Genomic DNA, 24,534 nt, shown 5'->3' on the forward strand with positions numbered 1-24,534 from the left:
TATTCAAAATCTGAAGAAAACCAATGTATTATAAAACTGATGCAATCAGAACAGGTTTAAATGGCAAATTACAAAGTTTAAGGCTCCTTATGATTTAAACAGCAGGAAATTGTTTTTTTTTTTCACCAAATCGATGCAAAAAGTTTCATAATGTTTCAAATGTAAGAAGTTAAAAGTAACTACATAAGCTAGCATGTAGCACATTGATTAGTTAATTGGGACACAAAAATGTACCTGTGCTTGTTCTCCAATGGCTGCTAAAACACTAATAGTAACTCCAGGATTTGGATCTGGGTCTCTAAGTTTGGGTATCAGAACCTACAAACATCAAGAGAAAATTTTCCTTTTAAACATAAAATAAGTTTTTTTTTTCTATGTAAGCAAACATTACTTACAGCAGTTTAAGTAGCAAAATAGAAGATAGCATAAAAAAGCACTCAAAATCATGAAGATCATCAATGGCAGTTGCAATTTACAATTTTTCAATCAGAATTAATTTTTACAAATGATAGTTTCAAACCACAACTTTGACAAGATACATGCAGTAGAATATAGAAGTAAAATACCGTCTGCAATAGCAAATCAACAAAACAACATTTTAAAAAGGTTATACAAAATATTTACATTCAAAATTGGTTCCATATATGGCCTTATAAGTCGAGGAGCATTAGCTCCAAGATGACCCAGCATTTTAGCACTTTGCTCCTTATTTCTACCAATTCCAGAGTGCTCCAATTCAGTGAGAATCTACAAAAAGATATGAATGTTTTTAATTGAAACAAAATTTTAAGTCACCTCAATTTTATCGTATAATAAAATTAAAATTTTTTTTATAATACCTGGATAAGAACTTTCCTAAGTGTTGGCATAACATAAGCTGGGTTGACAGCACTTAGTCGTCCTAACGTACAGAGAGCAAGCTCTCGGATTTCAAACATTTCATCATTTAGTGCAATAAGCAGAGCATTTAAATTTTCTGCCTGAGCCAAATGTGGGTCAAATTTTTCATCTAAGGAAGCTAAGACACAATATCGGACATTTTGATCTGAAAAGAGAAAATATTTATATTCACTGTTTCAACTTCAAGCATTGCAGATGAAGTAAAATTTAATTAATGAAAGCTTGTAATTAGTCATAAAAATTGGTTTTTCTCTTTTACTCAACTATAAATACACTGATAAATTCATAAAACTAACAAATACAGTAACAATGCGTTATGCTACATAGCTGATTGCCTATTATATGAAGAACATCATTAACTTTACAACTATTTAGAGTACACATTTTGATACAGAGAATTCACAGCTAGGCAACCGCTTTAAACTTTTCAAATGAAATATTTATATAAGCTCAAAATCCACACTGAATAATTTAACTACCTTCTACAAATGTAATTTTATAGACTAACTTAAAAATATCAATGTTCTAGTTGGAACTTTTATAATTTGTCAAGAACAATTTTGCAAAACAATAAACTTGTGGCCACTAGCATTTATTTTGCTCTTTGTTAAAGGAATAATAATTATCTACAACTTACTGTAGGTTTTTTTTTTTTTTTTTTCAAACAAGATTCAAGCATTAATACAAACTAATAAAAGCAGTAGTGTAAGAAGTTTAAATAACTAATTAAATATCACAAACATTTAAAAGTCAGCTATACACATAATGATGAAAATTGAATCAGAGCAATTCTGTAATGGATAAAAATATGAGAGTTTGCTTAGAAAGGTGTTTTTTACATACATAAACAGACTATGGATAAAAAAACAAAAGTGTTTTGAAAACACTGGCATTGATGTTTTATCCCCAAATGACACACATTTTAAATACTTTATTCTTTTCATACACTTTGTATTTTAAGTATTGCTACAATTACTCCATGAGATTCAACTTGAAAATAAAACATATGGTGCAAAATAGTTGTTATTGATAATTCATATTTTAATATTCATTATGCTTTATTCTACAGGAAAACATAAGTTGCCTAAAATATTTTTGTAATGGCATTTATATATATTTTCTATTTAAAGTAGGCTAATATTGTATATTAGATACTTATTCTTTTTTCATTCAGTTTAAAATAGACAATCCAAGTTAAAAATTAATATATTTTCATTTGTTGCTATTTATATTTTATCATGCTTGAACAGTTCAATAATTCTAACAATGCACTAATAAAAATGTTGTTAAGAGCTACTATAAAAGCATATTATATGTTTAAAAAATGATGGCTCAAAAGATTGATGTTTTAGTATTGAACATCACGGTTTTGAAACTTAATTGACACTACTAATGAAAATGATTTTCTTTGTATTCAAAAACGAGAAACCTTCATATTAGAAGAGATCATTAATCAAAACATCGGTCTCTACTTCCTAATTCTTAAAATAGTCAAACGACAAAGGATTATATCATGGGAAAGGACTAACCTGCATCAGTCACGCCAACCATTAATAATTTTGCCAGTACTTCTTGAACAATGGACATGAGAGACGGGCTATACCGTCCACTTGATTTCATGCTCTGTTGAAAACAAAGGAATAAAAAATATAAATTAGTAAAACAAAGTAAAATGTACTTCACTGGATTTTAAATGGAATTGTGCACAAGAAAAGGTATTTTTTGTTCAACTGCTAAAATATTAACTTAAGTATTTAACAGCATATGAGAAAAATGTAAATATTTAACATAAACACATAGCAGTTTTTTTTACACTAGTGTTAGAATTTAGGAAACAATTTAAATTTTCAAATACTTTGTACTGTTGTAATTCTTAAATTGCAATCCACAATTTTCTGCTATTTTCTATTCAGCAACAACTTTGGAAAGGGAAACTAATTTTCCTTGAACCTAATCCCTAAAATCACATAGCATTATGACTTTCAACAAAAACTGGTAGCAGGAAAACAATGACCCTAACACATTGATGATAAAAATCAGGGCTGTAACCAGACTTTTGTTTCAGGGTAGGTTTTACCAAACACATTTCTCGTGATATCTATATAATCAATCAAATTTGATTTCATTCATGTATATTCTTTTGATTTTTTTTACAATATGTTAATTAAATAAGAGGGCGCTGCTTAACAGCATTAACATGAACAAAGTAAAATATTACATACCTATAAAGTGAAGAAAAAAATCTGATTTGTACAGTACATAACTTCTTCTCAGTTAAATATTCAATGTCTTTTTAGTAACACAAAAGAATAGATGCATACACTCATATACGCACATTCGAAGCATTACTTCTTAAATTCATATTTCTTACACACTAGTAAAATAAGCTAAGCACAATAGACTCTCTCTATTCTGAACACTCATTGGACCGAACAAAAGTCTTTAGATTATGGGGGTGTTCATTTTAGCGGTACCACCCCCCAGGACCATCAAAATGTGTTCAGAATATAGGGATGTTTACATTAGAGAGAGTTCAGATAGAGAGAGTCCACTCTATAGAGCCAGTGTAGAGAGCTATAGTATTGGCACTTTCTAATACTATTAAGAACTTTGATGTATTTGTTAGTGTCAGGTATTCAAAATATGAAGGATACCCTTTGTTGCTTTGTAAGAAATAATTTTGGCAATAACTACAAAAATAACAAAACAAATTTAAAAATACTGCAGATAAAGTCCCAAGTTTGCATAATTCATCCATAATAATAATTTTATCTTTCAAATGAAATTGAAAAAATACATAAATAAACATAAAATCAAACAGTACAATATTTTTTTCAAAAAAAAGTATAATGGGAAGCTTTTTTTTTGAATAGCTCTGAAAATTTCGAAAGGGGTTTGAAGCTTAAAACCCCACCCCTTGAATATGGCCCAGATAAAAATATGTAGATGATTTGAAAACATTGACCTTGGTATCTCTTGAAGTATAGATAATACAGTAGAACCTCTCAATAAGGGACACTATGGGGACTGGACTTTTTGTCCCTTAAATAGAGGTGTACCTTGTTCGGAGGTATATGAATTGATGGATACTGCGCAATTAGTACAATATCATAACATAACCAAAAACTATTATCATAGAAGATTAAACATTGAAAATATTTTATATTTGTTAAATAAAATTTAAAGTTATTCAAAGTGAAAAAAAAATATTTAAAATTAAAATTTGACCATAAATTTAGTATAATCCAAGTTATAGGTAGTATTAGTATAATCAAAGTTATATTATTTATAGAAATAAATTTTGAAGTATAATTTGTTTCATGGATTTGTTTCATGTCACATAATTCACAATGCAATGCAAATAACTAATTGTATTTCAGTTTTCCATAAAAAAAAAAAAAAAAATTGTCATGGGTGCTGCACTATCCGTCGGAGCTGAACCCATATAAATAAATTGCTCATAGGGAAAAGCATGAATATAAATCTCAGCAAAAATTTTAAAACACCTATTTGCTACTTAGCATGTTAATGTCAAGACAATCTCTTGCCAGTCAAATTTTAGACAAAAAAAACCTTTATTTCAATTAATTCAATTTGTATGCAATTATACATAAATTACTGCAATTTTTCTCTGTGACTGTCCCTTAATCAGAGGTAAAAACATAGGGATCCCCATTCAAAGGGACTGGGACTAGAAAAAGTGTCCCTTAAATAAAGGTGTCCCTTAAAGGAGGTACTACTGTAGATGGGGAAAAAAAACACATTTGAAATAGAATGATGTAAAAATAATGTAATGAATAACATTCAGAATTGTACCTGAATAGCTGGAGACAAAAGCTTGCAACATGTACGAACTGCCTCCAGGCGAATTTCTTTAGACTCGCTAGACAGGTAGCTTTCGGCACAACACCTGACAAACATCATAAGAGGTCTCCCTGCCAAAATGAAAAATTATAATTTTAAGTTGAGCATTTAGCACTAAAGTATATCATAAGTAGATACATATATACAAAAACTATACCTTGAAAATCAAAACTTCCTAGAGTTTTTAGAGCTAAAGTAACACTTGCTACATCTGTAGTTTCCAGTAGATTTTGATGATGCTGAGCTACAAATTTATCAAAAAGGCAGTAATCAATTTTCAAAACATATGTATTTTTTTTTAAGTACACAAATTACATGCATTGTTTTAAGTGCTTAAAATAAGCTTCTAAAAAATTTAAAAACTTAAATAAAATGATTTTTCCCCTTCCTTTCTGCTTCTTCTTCACTTCTCATTTAGTTATTCATTTATTTTTGAGTTCTCATTTTTTTATATAGCTAACCCAATTAAAAATAAAGCAAAAGTGGCATGCAAAATCAAATTTATATGCACTTGAGAAACTTTCAGCGGCTCATTCAAATAAAAATGTACACAAAAGCTCCTTTTTTTTTCTTTCTGGAATTAAAATGCTGCTATTTTAACATTTAGTACTTTTAAGTTATGATAAATACGGCTTAGTTAAACAATTAGAAGTTAAAAAAAAACAAGTACTGTCTGAAAACCATTGGGAGAGAAAGACCAACATCCGGTTTACAAGCTAAAACAGATGATCCATTAGTTTGATGATACAGATGTACGTTAGCATTTAAATTACGCAGAGTAACATTGAAATAAATGAAACATACTCAGCAAAATTGTCTTTTCCTCCTCACTCTAATACTCAGCTTGCCAATTCCAAGGCATATGTGGCCAGACAGTAATATTTTTTTTTAAATCAAATATTTATATAGAAATAGATTTTTTTTTTTTTTTTAATGTTATAGGATTAATTATGAAATACTACAAGGTTCAAGTTTGAACATTTCAATGAATATCCAAAATTCAATCATGAGGAAATCACTTTATCATGTTAATCAAGAATTAACTGTCTAGTCATCGTAATTTTTTGCATGCATTATTAACTTCACTCTCCGGGGGCCCACTGTACCTATCACTAAGTGATTTAACCAGTTTAGGACCCCCGGGCATTATTAACTGAAGGTTTTCATCAAATAACCTGAGATCATTATTTTTTTAATAATGATTTACAGAAAATTACATAAATATTTACATGAAGAACTTGACTGATTTGCCAGATGCTTTGGCATCCCAGGGTGACGCAGGGATCGCCTCATCAGGATGATAGAGAGCATTTTCAAGAGCCCTTCTTGGATATCTTTCTTAAGCTGGGGAATTTGAGTTGCGAGTTCACGCATAGATGCAGTTAATGCAGGGCTATAAGAGACAATAAATCAGTAAAGGAATACAAGCAAGTACAAAAAATCTTTAAGTCAACTTTAAATATGCTTCTGTAAACAACCAAAACAATTATTTTTTGGTTGTTTAACAAAAATTGCAATCATATTTTGTATGTATGTCTATTTAGTCTGATTTTTATTTTTGATAATAAAGAAATGAACATAAGCACTAATAATATTAAATAATTAAGGTGAGAACTCAAGTTGAGCAAGTTTTAAATGATTCTTAAGCATTTAATAAAAATTAAGCTATACTCTGATTTAAGAGCAATAAATCTTTACTGAATACAAAGAAATCTTGATTAACCTCAGCCCTGTAGCTAACATTGGCTCCAATAACTCCTTGATATCATTCATTATTGCATGACCCACAGCTCTTGCGAGCATACTGATACAAGTAAAGACAGCAGGTTCAGTTAATGGTACTTTTTTCCTAAAATGAAACAAAAATTGGATTACTACCGATACTAATATAAAATGAAACAACAAAAAGTTTAATGTCAAAAATTGTTAACACCTCTGTGCATGTCCCTGAGCGATGTGGAGCAACGCTTGGGATCCTGACTTTTGGCTTTGCCAAGCAACCCTAAAGCCTAGCTTTTTGGAGAGGTGAGTGAAAACCACTCTTGTGAGTTGCTTTGCAAACGTCAGCGGTAGCAGCCATATGGCTCCCACTCCCAATCTCAATTTGTATTACGGATACAAGTGTATCCTACTCCCAATTTCATATAAAGCCTAAATTGTAAATAAATTGTTTGTTTTCATCAACGACTCATCAATGCTGTCAAATATCATATAAAGTCCGCTGCCAGAAAATTAGTTTTCCCCCTGACCCAGGTGGTATCAAAAACATTAAATTGATTTGCAGCCAGTGGCGAAGTAAGAAATACACAAATACAGATTTTTAAAAAAAATAGATAACCAGACACAAGTTGATAGATAAATAGATAGAAACAAATAAGTATAAATTTATATATTTATAGAGAAAAAGACATAAATAAATTCATACATATAAATTGCCATCAATAGATAGATAGTTACAGATGGATGGAAATGAATAAATATAAATAGATAGATAAATGGATTAATTGATAAATAAAAATTTGGCACAGAGCTATTTTAAATTTTGTTTTTTGTGGGAGGGGGAAAACCTCCTTATTCCCTCTCTCACTCACTATGCCGTTGTTCCCAGCAGTTTATAAAATGACACCGATAAAAACATCTAGGCTTTAAACGCAATTTTAACTCGAGAAAAATGACCCAGAAACATTCTAAAACGATAATATACAAATAACAAACCTGATAGTCATGTCTTTAGAAGGTAATGAACTTCTGATAACTTCCATTATTTTTGGAATGTAATTTTTAATTTCCATTTTGACAGCCACTGCTAAAAGTCCCACAGCATTAAATGCATTATATCTTTCTCTGTCACGCCTCAAGCAGACAAGCAAGTACGCCATTGTTTCTTGTAAATAGCTGTCAAAGAAAAGAAAAAAAAGAGTTTCAAAACCAACATTTACATGAGTCAAATAAAATTTGTGAATACAAATATTTACATCAATAGGTTGATTTTGATACTGTCTTATCGAAATAGAAATGCACATTTGAGGCAGGGAGAAGCAAAGGGATGTAAGTGGACATTTTCAAGTTTTGAGTAAAACACGTTTAAAGATAACATCTAAATAGGCTTTCATTGAATTTTTTTCTAAATCATGCTGTATAGCAGCAACTACCAGGGCTACTAGTACCATCTCTTGCCCCAAGACAGAGGAGAGGTTCACCTATCATGTGCATTAGGGTGGTCCAAAATTTCGAAGGTGAAAATTTTTTGAGTCCTACCCTCCCATTTTGTTCCAATGTATTAAAAAATAAATCAGACAAAATTTGAAAACATTTCGATAATATTTAGAGGTAGCTCAACGCAGATAAAGTTTTCATCATTGCTGAATAGAACGCGTACGACATACGACCATTGACCTCACTAAGGTAAAATACAATTGCTATTTTTATTAACAAGAAAACAATTGCTTTATAAAATTGCTATTTTATATAGACTTCACAATAGCCATTAAGAAAATACTTTTGTAAATACATAAAATCTATTCCTTTAACAGTCGTGATCGAATAAATTTTCAACTTGTTGTTGCTTATGTATGTATCCTTAATTGTTTTGGTTCTGATTTCACCACTGTTTCTGGCAGTTTGCACTTACTTTTGAAATGCATATGTCTCTTTACTTTAAAATAACTGAGCATGGCAAATACATCAATTAGATAAAAATCAGAGGTTTATCTTCTTAGTTCAACTATAAGTGAGCTGACAGATAGTAAATTACCTTCAATTCGTATGGCATTGAATATGTTTCTTCATAACCATATTGAATTAAAGAAAACCATAAGAGAATTTTCAAGAAATACAATAGAAGAAATAACAAAATTTTGGCAGAAAGCCAGAATACCCATTCAAAAACCCCAAAAGTGTCAGCCAAAGTTAGAAAAACTTTATTAACAATGGAAGTTATTGAAAAAAAAAAAAAACAGAAGCACAATGGCGCTAAAAATGTACCGTCTTGAGCAAAGAAGAGACCGAGGGGACATGATTCAGTTGTTTAAATTTATTAAAATGAAAGATGTTACGGGGCTGAAGTTTAGCACTGAAAACAGGACAAGGGGTCATTGTTTTTAGCTATTTAAATCTCAGGCTAACATGGATGTTAGGAAAAGTTATTATTTTAGCAGGGTAGTGGAACCTTGGAACAGTTTACCAGAAGAGGTGGTAATGAGCAAGGGAGTAGATAGTTTTAAGAAGGCCATTGATCTTCACTGGGGATTGTAAATTGACTAGGACCAGTCTAGCTGGGCCCAGAGCCTGTTGCTGGTCATCACTTTTGTATTTGTATAAAAAAATAAAGAAGGTGAACTTTGCAGGACTGGGGCCTAACTGACAAAGTTTCTGCAATGGGCTTTGACACAACGAGTGTCAATACCAGGGAAAGCAAGGGTACTCGTGTTTTACTAGAGCAAAAACTAAAGAAAAGGTTTCTATATTTTCCATGTCGACATCACATTATGGAATTAAATATTGGTGCGGTGTTTAATAAATGTTTGGGTTTTTCTTTTGCACCAGACGTACCTCTTTTTAAAAGATTCCAGGCCTACTGGGAATTCATAGACAAAGACAAATACATCATAGGCATCAACAATAAGGACATTTTAGCACAAGTGACAGATGTAAAGGATGATAAAATAGTATTTGCTGAAAGATTACTGCATGACACGCAAGCGAGAGATGGTTATCGAGAATGTCTAACTTAATCTTATGTCTCTATGCTTAATATTTCTCAGTAAAGCTCTTCCACATGGTATCAAATTTGTAGCACCTGGGGCTATGCATCATGCTAGATGGTAGTCCAAAATTTTGTATTGTTTCAAAATATGGATATTTAGCTGTCAATTTACCATCAAGGGATTGCAAAAATTATGCATATTTGTTGTACGTGTGTATTTAAAGGCTTGAATGACTGCTTCTATGCCTTAAAATGCACCATATAACGATTTTAGTGAAATCTTTATTGAAGTATAAAAAGGTTCATGAAGACATAAGCAAAACTGCAACGCAGAAATTTGCATATCACCTGTGATATTTGTCAGAAGAGCTCGTGGCATTAGCCCTTTTTGCCAATAAAGTACCACACTGCATTAAAAGACTGATGGTGAAGGCGATGAATGAAGTAAACGGGAAGAATAATGTGGTGAAGTGCCCTAAGATTTTGCGAAAACATGTTATGGATATGAAATTTGAAGAACTTGTGACAAAGGGGTCATTTTTTCAAAGCATGGGTTTACCTGATACCTTCATTCACGTAGATTCAGAAATCCGGGAGCTTCAGGAGGATTTTAAGAAAGCAAAAAGGATTATTCAAGGAATTTCAGTGGTTAATGATAATGCTGAAAGGGGTATAGCCCTTATAAAAGAGTTTAATGGGAAAATGACACGCAATGAAGAACAACTGCAATTCTTGTTGCAAGTAGTCGAAAAACATTGACGAGCTTATCCCGGATGTAAAAAGCAGAGTTTGTAATGTGTACTAATGAAAGCCATATACATAAATGTTTAAATATTATTATTATGTAACTATTTTTAACTTACAAAATGCTGGCAATTTTAATCAAATAAATTTTATACTTTTCCTAGCGTCAATTTTATTTCTATCTGCATTTATGGCATAAAATGGTAAAACGCGGAACTTCGAAGCTGTTGAGCTACCTCTAAATGTTAAAATTATGAGCTCAAACTTCACAATAATTATTTTTTACTCAGATGGAACCAAATGAGAGAGTAAATAAAAAGGGACCAATAAAAATCAGGAATTTTTTAAAAAGGGCCTTTTTTGGACCACCCTAATGTGCATTGGTTATCTCCAAATTTTTAATTTTGCCACTTACATCCCTTTGCTTCTCACTGCCTCATTTAACATTAGATAAATTGAAAATTCTTTTAATTAAAAACTTCCTTAATATTTAGCTAATAACGAAACTACCCGTATTTTTCCTCGGCAAATACCGGTGTTATGAATGTGAAATATAGCTCAAAGTACTGTTATTGCAATCACTACATATCATCCTGAAAAGTTTCATCTTTAGGTTGAATTTTCTTTAGGGATTCAAAAGATTCTCCAAACAGAACTTAAACCTTTCTCCTTTAACAAAAGTAATTAATGACAAGGAAAAAATTCAAGCATAAGCAAAGAAAAAAAAAAGCTTTTTTTTCCGAAAATCTATATTGAATACCAAATGTACAAGAATCTGAAAATAAAAGAAAGAAAAGATTTCTTTTTTGAGTGAAAGAATTTTAGAATTGCATTTTAATAAAACCACATTGAACATATTTATAGTTACAAAAATGATTGCCAGAATGTGGGATAGCTTCATATTGATGAAAAAAATTCCAAAAATTTGTGTAATTTGCAAGTATCTCTTCTGTTCCAGAATATTAAAATTCCCTGGTAAATTTATGGTTTTCTGGTTCTGTCGACAACCATACAGCTGTTGACACGTGAATTTTGGGGATTCATCTGCCCTGTGTGGTCGGACAAAAGATGCAATGAGAATTAAAAGAAATGTAGGACAAATAAGCATTTTTAAAATAATAAGTCAAATGTGATTTTTTTTTTCTGATTTTTTTTTAAATAGGAGCGCATAAGTTATCACTTATTACTAGGCATTTATCTTTACTTACTTAAATATAATGCTTGAAAGAAAATATGAGGTGCAATATTGAAATTTCATAAAGCTGTTGAAAAAATAATTTCAAATACAAACCTTTTTACAAAACGTTTTGTTTGAAAAGCTGCTAATCTTGGGATAATGCTCAACAAAATTTGCTGAATATGTACATTTTTTGAAGTACGAAAACGCAAAACCTGAACACAAATCTATAAGAAAATATAAAATGTAATTAGTCACAGAAACAGCATTACAGATTATTCACAACAAACTTTTTGAATTCAACTTTGAGTCAGATACACAGATAAATCTTATTAGCAACTACAGTATAACTCCAATTTAACCATTATCAAAGGACTGGAAATAGTTATCATTAAAACAGAAAAATAATATTGTTTTAATACTGTCAACAAACATACCATGCTCTTTTATCAGTTATTGGAGAAGTTCAATTTTATTGAAAATATTAGTTTATGACAAGGCAGTATTTCCCAACTATTTTAAACAGGTGATGCTTTTCTTATAGCAAATTAAAAATCTTTGTAATATGTCACTTTGATTTCAAAGATGTGTTTATATAGCATGCCTTATTTTAATAAAGTAAACTTAAATACTAAAATGCAGGGCTCCCAACACATTTTAGCCATAGAAAAGGGTAAAAGCAGACCAGTTTGAATCAAAAAGGGAACCAAAGAGGACCAGTTAGGATTAAAAAGAGGACCTTGGGAGGACCATTCATAGTTAAACCCAGGGAAGCACCAAACGGCAAATTAGCTGCATGGCACTAAATACATGAAGATAATTCGTTAATTAACCATAATAATGATTTTTAATGATAAATCCTTATCACCTTCTGTACAACTGAACTTTTTATCCATTGAATTTACACAAACATTTGGAGGGGGTGGGGTCACAAACAAGCATGTAACTGACCATCTTACAGAGTAACTTTAATTGTAAAATAAATTTTCTACTAATTAACAGGTAAAAACTAACTAATTAAAAATAATCACCTAAGTGACCGATAATCAGTGCATACTTAATAAAGACCTTTTAGATACAATTATTACAGTAAACACCTTTGCACATAGTAGTTTACAAAAATTTTCACATAACCAGTTTAAAGATAATTCATTTTGATATAAGGTACCGCAAGACAAGAAGATATAGTTTAGAGGCCAGAAGGTCCCCCTCCACAGCCCTTGGTTTTTACACAATATTCCAGCCTAAATATGGTAAGTTTATATACATATGAGAGTTTATGACCAAACACCAAAGCAGGAGGTAATTTCTGGCTATGCTACTGACTGACTAAGTTCAAAAATATTAGAGGTTTGCAAATCATTTATTAGTATGCTAAGTATCCAAATCATTTCTTCATATGTATGTATAATTTGTTCCGGCACCAAGAAATATTGTAACTGTCTTCAAGTATGTATGAAAATTAGTGAGAAAGAAAATCTTTTATTAAAGTCACCACACCCAAAAATATACAAACACTGCTTAAGCGATAAATACACTGAGTGTAAATTTGAGCCTGCTTTTGCTGGATAACTTAATGTAATAAATAAATGTGTAAGTTCAGATTCATAGAGCTATATTTTCAAATTGAAAATACTCATTATGAGTATTTAAAAAAAAAAAATAAGGATACAAAGTTTTAGTTTTTAAAAATAAAATTAAATAATATAATTTGAGGTAGCACATGTCAAAACCGTTTCCAATTTTCAAAAATGTTAAAATAATGTGCAATGCTGCTATGGTCCCAAAAATAAGGAAGTTTATTACCTATTAAAATTAAACAAAAAATAAGCTAATCTATGGTGGCGTATGTCAAAATAACTTCTGATTGCAAAAAATATCAAAACATTAACAAGATGCAAAAAGATTGAAATCTCAAACACAAGCAATTTTCCGCGAAGTGCGAGTAAGTTCAATAGTGCCATGGTTTCAAAAAAAAAGTAGTTTATTATCTATTAAAATTAAACAAAAAACGAGGAAGCAATATTCCCAACAAAAACAAAATTACACATGCAAAAACTTGACTACCATCCCAATGTCTGAATTATTTTAAAAGCAAAGCAAAGAGCGAAAATTGAAAGTTATTTTAAAAGCCTTGCTTGAATTAATTACAAATATTTTATTTGTTAACAAACATAAGATGGCAACAGTTAAAAATTTTAAATCATTGAGATAATATTTCCGATCATTTCCATTCAATTAAAATCACGAGAAATATGCAGACGACAATCTATTACGATTTATCTTTCTTATTGTTGCATTAATAAAGCTATTTTTATTCAAAAAAAAAAAAAAAAAAATCAACACCTCTTGGAGCGATTGGCGTCAAAATTGAACCAATGCCTGTTTACGTATGGATTCACATATATTCCAAATTTCAACCAGAACGCAGCATTACTTCTTGAGATAGGGCACTCACAATGGAAAAAAAGAACGGGCGATTGCGCTACCCCCTTTTTAGCTGTTGACACCAAAATAAAATCAGCTCTTATACCCACTAAGGACTACTTGCCGATAAATTTTTCTTTCATTCTGTTCATTATTTCTTGAGATACAGCAGTCACAATCGACGACAAAAAACGTTCTATAGCTCAACCCCCGTTTGAGTTATTGACACCAAAATTGAATCAGCACCTGTTCCTGTTAATGACAACATATGGACCAAATTTTGTCTGATTCCGCCAGTTACTTCCTGAGGAATAGCAAGCACGCGTAACTCAAAAAACGTCCCATTGCTCCACCCCCCTTGGAGGAATTCGCGCCAAAAACTAATGGGCACAAGTTCACATAGGGGCACATATGTGTACCAAATTTCGTTCGATTTCATGCGGTAGTTTTTGCTGTAGAGCGGCCACAAAAAACTGGTCACACACAGACGTGACACACACACATACATACACACACACATACACACACACAGACAGACAGACATTTTCCAAAAATAGTCGAAATGGACTCAGCACACCTCAAAACGTTCGAATCCGTCAAAATTCGAAATTCGAAAATTTGCACGAATCCAATACTTTCTTCTATGTATTAGATATAGAAGAAAGTAATAAGCTAATCTATGGTGGAGTATGTCAAAATAACTTCCGATTGCCAAAAATATCAAAATATGTACAAGATGCAAAAAGATTGAAATCTCAAACACAAGAAGCACTTCTTCGCGAAGTCCGAGTTCGTGCAATGCTGCTATGGTTCCAAAAATAAGAAAGCTTATCTATTAAAATTAAACTAAAGATAAGCTTATCCATGATGGCGTATGTCAAAATAACTTCCGATTGTCAAAAATATCAAAATATTAACAAGATGCAAAAAAATTGAATCTCAAACACGACAAGCAATTTTCCGTGAAGTGCGAGTAAGTTCAATGTTGCCGTGGTTTCGAAAAAAAAGTAGTTTATTATCTATTAAAATTAAACAAAAAATAAGCTTATCTATATTAAAGTGTGTCAAAATAACTTCTGATTGACAAAAATATCAAATTATTTACAAGATGCAAAAAGATTGAAATCTCAAACACGATAAGCACTTTCCGCGATTGCTATGGTTCCAAAAATAAAAAAGTTAATTGTCTATTAAAATTAACCGAAAAATAAGCTAATCTAAGGAGGGTGTTATGGTAAAATAACTTCTGATTGCCAAAAATATCAAAATATTTACAAGATGCAAAGAGATTGAAATCTCAAAACCCAGCAAGCAATTTTCGGCGAAGTCCAAGAAAGTTTGATGTCACCATGGTTCCGAAAAAAAAAATAGTTTATTATCTATTGTAATTAAACATAAAATAAGCTAATCTAAGTTAATGAATGTTAAAATAACTTCTGATTGTCAAAAACATCAAAATATTAACAAGATGCAAAAAGATTGAACTCGCAAACACAGGGAAGTAATTTTTCGCGATGTTACATATCGAACACAAGTTCAGAAAATTGCACTGATGAAACATTCTTGATTTTTTCAAGGGCGTACGAACTCGCGAGAAATATCGGTAGCAAAATGCTTTGATTTGATGTCATAAACTCCTCCTCCAAACCTCTACATTTGCTAGATTTCCATGTTACAGCGGTTGAAGGAGGAGTAATGACGTCAATCTGAAGCGAAATAATACCAGAAAGTCAGGTTCAATAGAAAAATGGCACCGCGGCCGCTTATTCGGGCATAACAAACGTCAACACACAGTATCTTTTAATGTAATGAAAATTTTTAAAATATGATTTTTTAGTAAAAACAATATAAAAGCGGACTAAATGGACCAAAATATTAAAAAGCGGTCTAAAGCGGACTTTACCCTAAAAAACGGACTTTGGCGGGAAAAGCGGACCATTTGGGAGCCCTGTAAAATGCTGCAAAAAAAAAAAAGTTTAGATCATACCACTCATTTGCAATGATAATTTTCCCATTCTGAAATTGAACATAAAGTTATTATCTAAGATCTTAGAACAATAAAGTCAAATTATAGATTAGCAGAATAATTCCAGATAAGAAACAAAAGCAGAATGTTTCTACAGATCACTTTAACTATTAAGAAAATTAGTTTCTTTTTTGGAGGGGGGGACATTTATCACTTTATTTTCTCGTTGGACTACTGTCCATGATTACGTAACTAAAGAGAGAAAAAAAGTGTTCAAAATCGAATTTTGTACTTAAAAAAACTTGTTTCCTTGAAGTAAGGTGTATCTTTAGCCAGATATCTTTTCCTCCATAAGCTATTTTTTTCTTTTTTGCATTAATAAAGGGGTTGCTAGTGCAGTAAAACCTGTAAAGTTGACCACCCTTGTAAGTTGACCACCTGTCTAAGTTGACTGCTATTTTCAGGCACAGAATTAGATCTTATCATATAATTCAACCTCTATAAGTTGACCACCTGCTAAAGTTGATCACTAAAGTAGTGGACCGCAAGTGGTCAACTTAAACAGGTTTCACTGTATCCCCAAATCACAATGGCCGCAGCTGTTATTATGTTTGTAATCATGTATGTATTGCCATGTATGTCATGTATGTATTTCAAGACGTTTAAAAAGCCCTTGACATTTTTAGAGGAGTGATTTGTTTTAAAATAATGAAAAACATAAGTCATTAATTCCATAAAAAGTTAATTTTATAAGGAAGAAATTGAAGACGGCAAGGAAAGAAGAGATGTGTCCTATTTTCAATTTTGTATGTAGAAAATTATTACAACATTCTAATGTAATATTTTAACATTTTCGAATGACTTTTTTCCCATTTGACACAGAGCTAATTTTTTTTTTTTTAAATACAAAGCACAAAAATAGCAATGACTAAATTTTTAAGGAGTATTTTCAATGAGTCAAATATGCTTTCAGAGACCTTAAAAGTATCTCTGTAATGTAACGCACAAAGGTATACATTTTATTCACAAAGCACTTACGGTATCAAAATGCTCAATCATAAGTGATTTGCAAGTGCTGCTTTCAAACACTTGAATGCGTCGACTTGACATTACTATGCCAGGATATGTCCCTAGAGCTTTATGGTACTTGACAACTGCTGAGAGTCCAATGCCTTTCTGTGATCCAGATTGGCTGCTATGGTGTAGTTGATGGAGAGCTCGAAAACTTTTCGTCAATGACCCCGTGCCCAGTTCTTTTAAGAAACTATAGCGTTGACCATGAGCTTCATGACTTGCCTGCTGTTGAATTATATCTTCTAATTCTTGACGGATCATCTTAAAAAGAAAGATAAATCAGAAAATGTTTTACTAACATGATGAAAAAAAAATCAATATAATCATAAAACATAATGGTAAAAAAGTAATCCTGTACACAAAATACTAGCCAGTAAGTTCAAAATTTTTTCTTCTTGATTAAAGTAAAGTAAGGTAACGCACCAGTAGTGGCCACAGTTAAGCATATTTTGCGTCTTTTTTAAACTGTGGGTCTACAATATCAATTCCAATTTTTTAGCTCAATGAGCGTATTACAGTCCAACTATTCCTAAACCGTTCCATTTTCTAAAAATGCCAGAATTTCATTTTTTTTTCAATTTTTTATCCATTTTTTCCCAAATTTCAAATTTGATCCAATAGTGGCCCCTCCAAAATCTGAGATTTTCAGTAGTGGCCACATGCATGAGTCAGTGGTGGCCATCTGACATTCTTTCCTTAGAATTTACATTACTCACTTTAAATTCAAATAACTGATGGATAAAATTGATTCAATATGATAGTTACATTAAGTACCAATATATTAATCACATTTTTATCGTACATTTCTTTCTTCAAAGTACATACGTACTTAGGATAAAATAAAAAGTTTTTAGTAGAAAATATGTATTTGTGTTTTTTGTACGCTAATGTAAAAAATAAAGTAAAAGAAATGAATGTACTTTTTAAGTATTCTACATATGAACTTTGGTAAGTATGAACTGAATAATTATTACCACTACGAAATCATCTTTACTAACAAAAAAGCTGAAAGTCTGTCTGTCTGTACATCTGGATCTCTGTCTGTCTGGATGTCTGTGACGCGCATAGCGCCTAGACCGTTCGGCCGATTTTCATGAAATTTGGCACAAAGTTAGTTTGTAGCATGGGAGTGCACATCGAAGCGATTTTTCAAAAATTTGATTATGTTCTTTTTCTATTCCAATTTTAAGAACATTTTCCCAAGCAAAATTATCATAAAATGAATGAGCAAATTACCAAGTTATCACAACGAAGAACCGTAACATGGGCCAGCCAATTGGTGAGAAAGTCACAATACATTATTTGTAAATACATAGGCAAACCAAAAGACTTTTTGATTTTTCTACTACAAGCAAAGTCGTGCGGGTACCACTAGTTCATAAGAAAATAGTAAGTACACAATTCAATGTAATTCTAGGACAATTCGTTTCCTACAACTTACCAAGGTATGTCAATGGATATAGGAAATTGGCAGCATAAGTTTTCAATACTACTAAAGGCAGGGTGTCCATGCACTTAGAAAGTCATGGATTTCGGCTATGATCGAAAGTGGTCATGGAAAATCATGATTTTCAGCAAAAAGGGCTCAAAAATCATGGAAATTGGCAATTGGTCATCAATTTTGAGTTCAAGAACATGAATATTTTCGAATTCTACATATTAGCTTAAACTTATGCATCTTAGCCATTTTTTACGCAATTACGTGTTAATCACAATTTTTCACACATTTCTAAATCCGACTGCATCCGCTTCTTTAATACTCGCTCATTTTTCTTTTCCTTGTGGTTTTACCTTTTATGCATTTATGATTATGTATTTCGCATTATTTTTAATCCCCCTTATATGTCTTATTGTGTAGTTGAGGACTTTTAGACTTCTAAATACTGCCGATCGCATTTGATTCAAAAATTTTAAGTCATCCGTGTTGATTCAAGAGACTCATAAAAATTATCATTAATTCTCAGCTATGTCATAAGTTAATGAAGATTTTAGAAAATAAAATTGGTCTGAAGAATTAATTTCGGACGTTTTGTACATCGATAAAATACAGAAATCAGGGAATTTAAGGTAAAATTTTTAAAAAGTCCTTAAAAGTTGCATATTTCACAAATTCGGAAATTTAACAACATTTGTAACCTATCATAAAACTTTGGTGGTAAATATCTGGTATTGTCTGGTAAATTATTTTTGGGTGTCCCAGACTATTAGCAGTCATAAATAAATATGAATCAATAGATTATAAGTCGCAAAACACATACTTACTGACATGATTTACAGACTTTCAAGTGAAAAATTGTTCCATAAACAAGTGTTACAACTGGGAATTTTACATGTCACAGCTTTTACTAATTTTACTGTGTGTGACTTACTTCTATAAGTGTTTTACCTTAAGAAAACCTATATTTTCAAGAAACGATTGCTCAAATCTAAGAAATTAAAAATTATCTGCTTTGCTTAGAAAAGGGATTACTTCGATCAAGCATTATGCCCTTCCCCCTTTATTTTTTTTACCTGCTCAGCAAGCAGGTTGCAATCTCTCTCTCGGTTCTAGTAGAATTTTTCTTCTTTATATGTACTAGCACGCCAATTTCCTGTTTTTTTTTTTTTTTTTTTAACCAACAAGCTATTTAATAATTCATCCCTGAAATGCGCCCCTAGGCCAGGACGTATGGGTCTAGGGGATGGCCTGTTGAGTAATCCCGGCCTGTCCATAGAAGAGGTAAATGCACTAGCAGTCGCCACAGTGAAGCATATTTTTGTGGCTTTTTTAAACTGTGGGCCTACAATATCAATTACCATATTTGAACCTCAATGAGCATATTATAGCCCTTCCCTTCCTTAATCGTCTTATTTTTTAAAATGCCAGAATGTCAATTTGTTCAATTTTTTTCAAACTTCAAATTTGATTCATCAGTGGACATTGTACAATGTACATGAGTCAGTAGTGGCCATATTGCTGTTTAGAAGTGGCCACCAGGTGGCCACTACTAGATCACACAATAATATTATGTCAGAAATGAGACAGGTTTTAATGTAAAGAGATTACAACCTATTAAAAGGAAAATTGAGTTGATTTATGAAAAACCTTCCTGATTCAGTAGTGGCCACTACTGAAGATTAGAAGACAGCTGAAAAAACAGCGACAATCCAAGCGACCGAATTAAATAGTTGATAACAATTTTCCATGATGCTCTACCTACTCCTCCTTGAACTGCCCACTACACTATAGCCCGAGGTCTACCTCCTGCAATTTGGAACCCATTGGGGCCCCTAGAATCCTTATTTTTAAAATATAAACCTTAAAGTGGCCACTACTGAAGCAGTGGCCACTACTGGTGCATTTACCTTATGTGTTTTTATATAATGTTGATGTGCTGATCTGAACTTTCAATTCATTCACTTCTATCACATAAAATTTTCTTGTGAAATCACTTTACGTGCATTAAGTAACTACGAGAATTTCATCAAACATTTACATAATACTTTTATTCAAACAAAAAACAATATGGAAAACACACAACTTGCTGAATTTAGTGTGTATAGTTACTGTTTGGACATACAGAAATCATACTGCAAGGTAAATAAAATTAATATAAAGGGAGAATAAAGTTAATTTGATGTAAAAGAAAAATCATATTTTCAGTGATTTGTTTTCACTGTTTAGGTTAATACATTCTTATTTATATAATTACTTCATATTAAAGTCACATTTCAAGAATATTCCAATATATTGTCGTCTAAGAGCAATAGTAAGATATCTAATCCCAGAAATAACATTGAGATATCTTATTGTTGCTCTGTGTGCTCTGAGGCTACATATATAAAAATTTTATTTAATCTAAATTACGAAGAATACATAATCTAAGCTCGTTTCAAGATTCTGAACCACAATTGTGCCGTTGCATTAAAATCAGTAAAGAGAACTTTCATTTTAAGCATGGTAAATCTCAGTATGTTTCAGTGTGTTTCATCACCATCCGCAAAAAATAAAGAAACAATTGCTATAAAAAATATTGGATTTTTAACTTATCACTATCAAGTGTGAATGTCAAGCAGGCATTAGCTAGTGAATGTTAAAACTACACAAGTAATTATTTTTAAAAAAACAAGAATAAATTACCAAGAATAACTCTCTTTTGTAACACAAAAAATAAAAATAATAAAATTAAATTAAAAAAAAAAAACAATACTTGAAACAAAAAAGGAAAGAAAGAAAAACCAGCACTTTATAAAACCTACTTCTCCTTCAACATTACTGCACCGCAGTAGTTCATTGATTACAAGTAGAGATCCATGACTCTTTTCATCACGAGTAACTTTTTCCTTAGAGGCTTCTTCAAAGCCTTTCACTGCTTCATCATAACATTGCTAAACACAGAAAAGGCTTTTTTAAACACTTCATTACAATTTAAATAAAATGTAAACTAAGCAACAGAGAAGTTTGCATTATTTAAAAAATAACATGAGTGAGCATTAATGCTCAAAACTGATGTGGGAAGGTAAAGAATACTTTTCATTTTTCTAAAAGAATTTTTTTTTTCATTGACTATACATAACTTTTATTGCAAAAGCTTGTTTATTTGGTTTCTGCTGAAAAAAAGAGCATAAAACAACCTCAAATTCCGCATATCACAAACACTCTTCAAATATCTCAAAAGCTTATTTTTGTGGATACTGCCCTTTACCTTTCCATGGCAGTATAATTTACAGCACCTGCAAAGTAGGAAGTAGTTAATAATAGCAAATCACAGAAAAGAAACTCCCTACTTTTCAACCCCATTTTGGAAGGCATATGGAATTTCAAATCAGTAATCAGAGTAAAAATGTGAAAAAAACAAAAACTTAAATAACACAATGAGATTAACCCGTAACAAGGGTGGTGAAAAAGTAGGACATAACAGGGGATATGAGGTCTCAGAGACCCCTCTACTTTTAAAAAAATTTTTTAATCAAGATACATTCCTGTAACTTTTCTTAAGAGCTCTTTGTACTTTTATTAGCACAGGAAAAAAATATTTTTGAATTCTGAATTGAAATATACCTTTTCCAAGGAAATTTTACTAGAGCCTTAAGATTTTTCAAGAGAATTCATATTCTTCAGTAAATAATTTACTACTTGTAATAAAATTAATCTATTATTTATTAATGATTTTGTTTTAAGTGTGTTCTGTATATTGTGAATATATACAGAACATTTTAATACCGCCGCTTCTAAAGAATGCAATGAAATTTAAACCAGATGCACTAGCCAAAAGATGCTGTTATCTATAAGTATTTCGCGTCGTATTTCCAGGAATAATTCTACACTTATTGTCTCTAAAAACATCATTGCGTGTTTTTTGTGAACATATCAAATAACTCTCAACTTCAACTAGAATAGTTTGCATTTCTTCTGCATAACACGTGTAAGATAAAGGAACCCCTATTTAAACGGTTCGCCATGTCTACTACTGCTAAAAATTGTAACACTGAAGGTGAGGTGCGGTCTCGCAGGCCGCTTCTAAAGAATGCAAGGAAATTTAAACCAGATGCACTACCCAAAAGATGCTGATAAGCAAAAGGGGTGTTCAAGGTCACAAAACAAAAAGCTATTGGGGAAAACCATTCAATCGGACTGAAAATAAAACAGGGGTGATCGGATGAACTTTTGGGCGGTCTGTGAGACCGTACCTCCCCTATTACGGGTTAAAATAATAATGAATTGAACTGAGGCAAATGGTGAAAGATTTAAATTAATTACATCAGGTAAGGAGTTCATATTGTGACATAGTAATACATCTTAACCTCATTTTAACAAATACATCTTTACATGAAAATCGTTAAAATAATCTTTTTTTTTTTTTTTCAAGAATTCAGTATTTCAGTGCAAGATTACCTACATCTATGGTATTCTATTAGCCATTTTAAATAATTTCTACAAAATATGACATTTGTTCATATAATTAAGACAAAGGCAGGAGAAAAAATTTAAAATGATACAACTTTTTAGACATTTTTCCATTTAGAAAAGATTTGATAAATGGGATTGAAACTCATAATTAATATTTAAACTATATTTACCTTATAGCAATGTGGTTTTTGTGTTTCTTTTGTCTCCCTTTGAGCCGTAACAACCAACGCAGCTCTGAGAGCCGCCACAGCTGCTTCCCGTATAGAAGCCTGAAATTTTCAACATGATTCAGTGTGATGAAACATATGAAAACTTATAATGACATATTTAAACAAACACATTTACTTTTTTTTTTCTCACCTTTGGATCTCTAGCAGCATTGAAAATACAGTCAAAAAATTGTTGAACTTGTTGGAAAAAAAAGGTTGGTGTAGATACAGCTAATTCCCTTAAAACTAAGACCTGAAAATATTTCAAGAGGTCAAAAATATTTTGCAACAATAATGAATGAATCTGATAAAAACTAATACAGTTTTCTAAGGATGGTTAAGTCTACCTAAGACAAACTCGCATAAAATAAAAGTTACATTTCACAAAAAAAAATGCTGATGTTTACTTTCAATTTTCAAGTTCGTTAAACCAAAATAATAGATAAAACAAGCCAATTGAAAGCAGCAAAGTAAAAAATAATTTCCATTTTTCATAATAATTTTAACAATTTCAGGATGCAAAAAGATTGACTGCATGGCAATTTTAGCCAAGTATGTGTTCAATGCTGGTACATTTCTAAAACATAGGTTCTTACCTAAATAAGGAAGAAATTCAGAAAATTTAACTCAAATAATAAAAATCTGTAAAAGTGAATTGAAAATCATTTTATTCATAATTTTCAAAACAGATCGAAATTTTGTAGATAGAAAAACGCTAGTGTGAAAAAACATTTCTAGAAAAAACACATGTTGACATGTTAATTCATTAAAATTGCTTTCCAATTCAATTGTATTTAAATTATGCACTGATCTTAAAACTGGAAAGTCAAAATAGCAATGGGAAAAGAAAAATTAAAAAGTGTGGATGATTTAAAAATAAATCTCAAGTCCTTCTATCAACCAAATTGGCTGTCATTTTAACGGTGCAAACTGAAGGGAAAACTTGCAAGATTAAAATTTTGAGTAATGCAGTAATCAGCAAGAGGGAAGAGTATCCGAAACTTATCAACTCATATGGTATGATACCGCAACAAATGATTGTGAAAGATAACAATAAAAACTTAAGTGTTAAAATCATAAGCCCAGTTTTTAAAAAACAGAAAATTTATTAAAAATGCTAAAAATTTGAAAACAATAAACTGTAAAGCGAGAGACTCAACATAAAAGTAAGAATGATATGCGCAAATCAGGAGAGGTTTCAAATCTCAGTCTTTTTGCTCTTGATTTAAAAATTGAGCAGATTCTTCCTTCTTTTCAATCAATGAAATTCATCAGAGCATTAAAATTTTTATTCACATTGCAGATTGCACAAGTAGTTTTTGTGATCTGAAAAACTTGAGTATTTTGCATTTCTATACATACAAAGCATAAGCAAAGATTAAAGAACAAAATCTGAAAGTTTTTCGGGTCCTTAAAAAATTAAAACCAAAATTAAGCACTTTTTAAGGATTGTAAGTAATCTTGTCGATTTGTTTCACAGATTATTTTGCTCTGTATTTTTCTGAAACTTCCATGGCATTCCGCTCAGTTGCCACTGATTCAATTTTCAAGATAACAGAAGCTTAGGTAGTAATGAAC

The 24,534-nt window shown here is 31.3% G+C and overlaps 1 protein-coding gene across 1 annotated transcript in view; it reads right to left on the reverse strand.

The window, feature by feature from the left end:
- The window catches only part of LOC129229997 (serine/threonine-protein kinase mTOR-like), a 106,697-nt gene that overhangs the window by 75,274 nt on the left and 6,889 nt on the right, over positions 1–24,534 (reverse strand). The window contains exons 4-17 of the mRNA XM_054864382.1: positions 23,108–23,209; positions 22,918–23,016; positions 21,097–21,225; positions 16,822–17,118; positions 11,505–11,617; positions 7,480–7,659; positions 6,488–6,613; positions 5,994–6,157; positions 4,922–5,008; positions 4,717–4,835; positions 2,430–2,523; positions 840–1,045; positions 625–747; positions 235–318 (exon numbers count right to left, since the gene is read on the reverse strand). Of these exons, the coding sequence (XP_054720357.1) occupies positions 235–318; positions 625–747; positions 840–1,045; positions 2,430–2,523; positions 4,717–4,835; positions 4,922–5,008; positions 5,994–6,157; positions 6,488–6,613; positions 7,480–7,659; positions 11,505–11,617; positions 16,822–17,118; positions 21,097–21,225; positions 22,918–23,016; positions 23,108–23,209 (1,923 nt within the window). The remainder of the gene's footprint in view (positions 1–234; positions 319–624; positions 748–839; positions 1,046–2,429; positions 2,524–4,716; positions 4,836–4,921; positions 5,009–5,993; positions 6,158–6,487; positions 6,614–7,479; positions 7,660–11,504; positions 11,618–16,821; positions 17,119–21,096; positions 21,226–22,917; positions 23,017–23,107; positions 23,210–24,534) is intronic.

Source organism: Uloborus diversus, chromosome 9, assembly GCF_026930045.1.
Source record: "Uloborus diversus isolate 005 chromosome 9, Udiv.v.3.1, whole genome shotgun sequence".
NCBI classification, from domain to species: Eukaryota; Metazoa; Arthropoda; class Arachnida; order Araneae; family Uloboridae; genus Uloborus; species Uloborus diversus.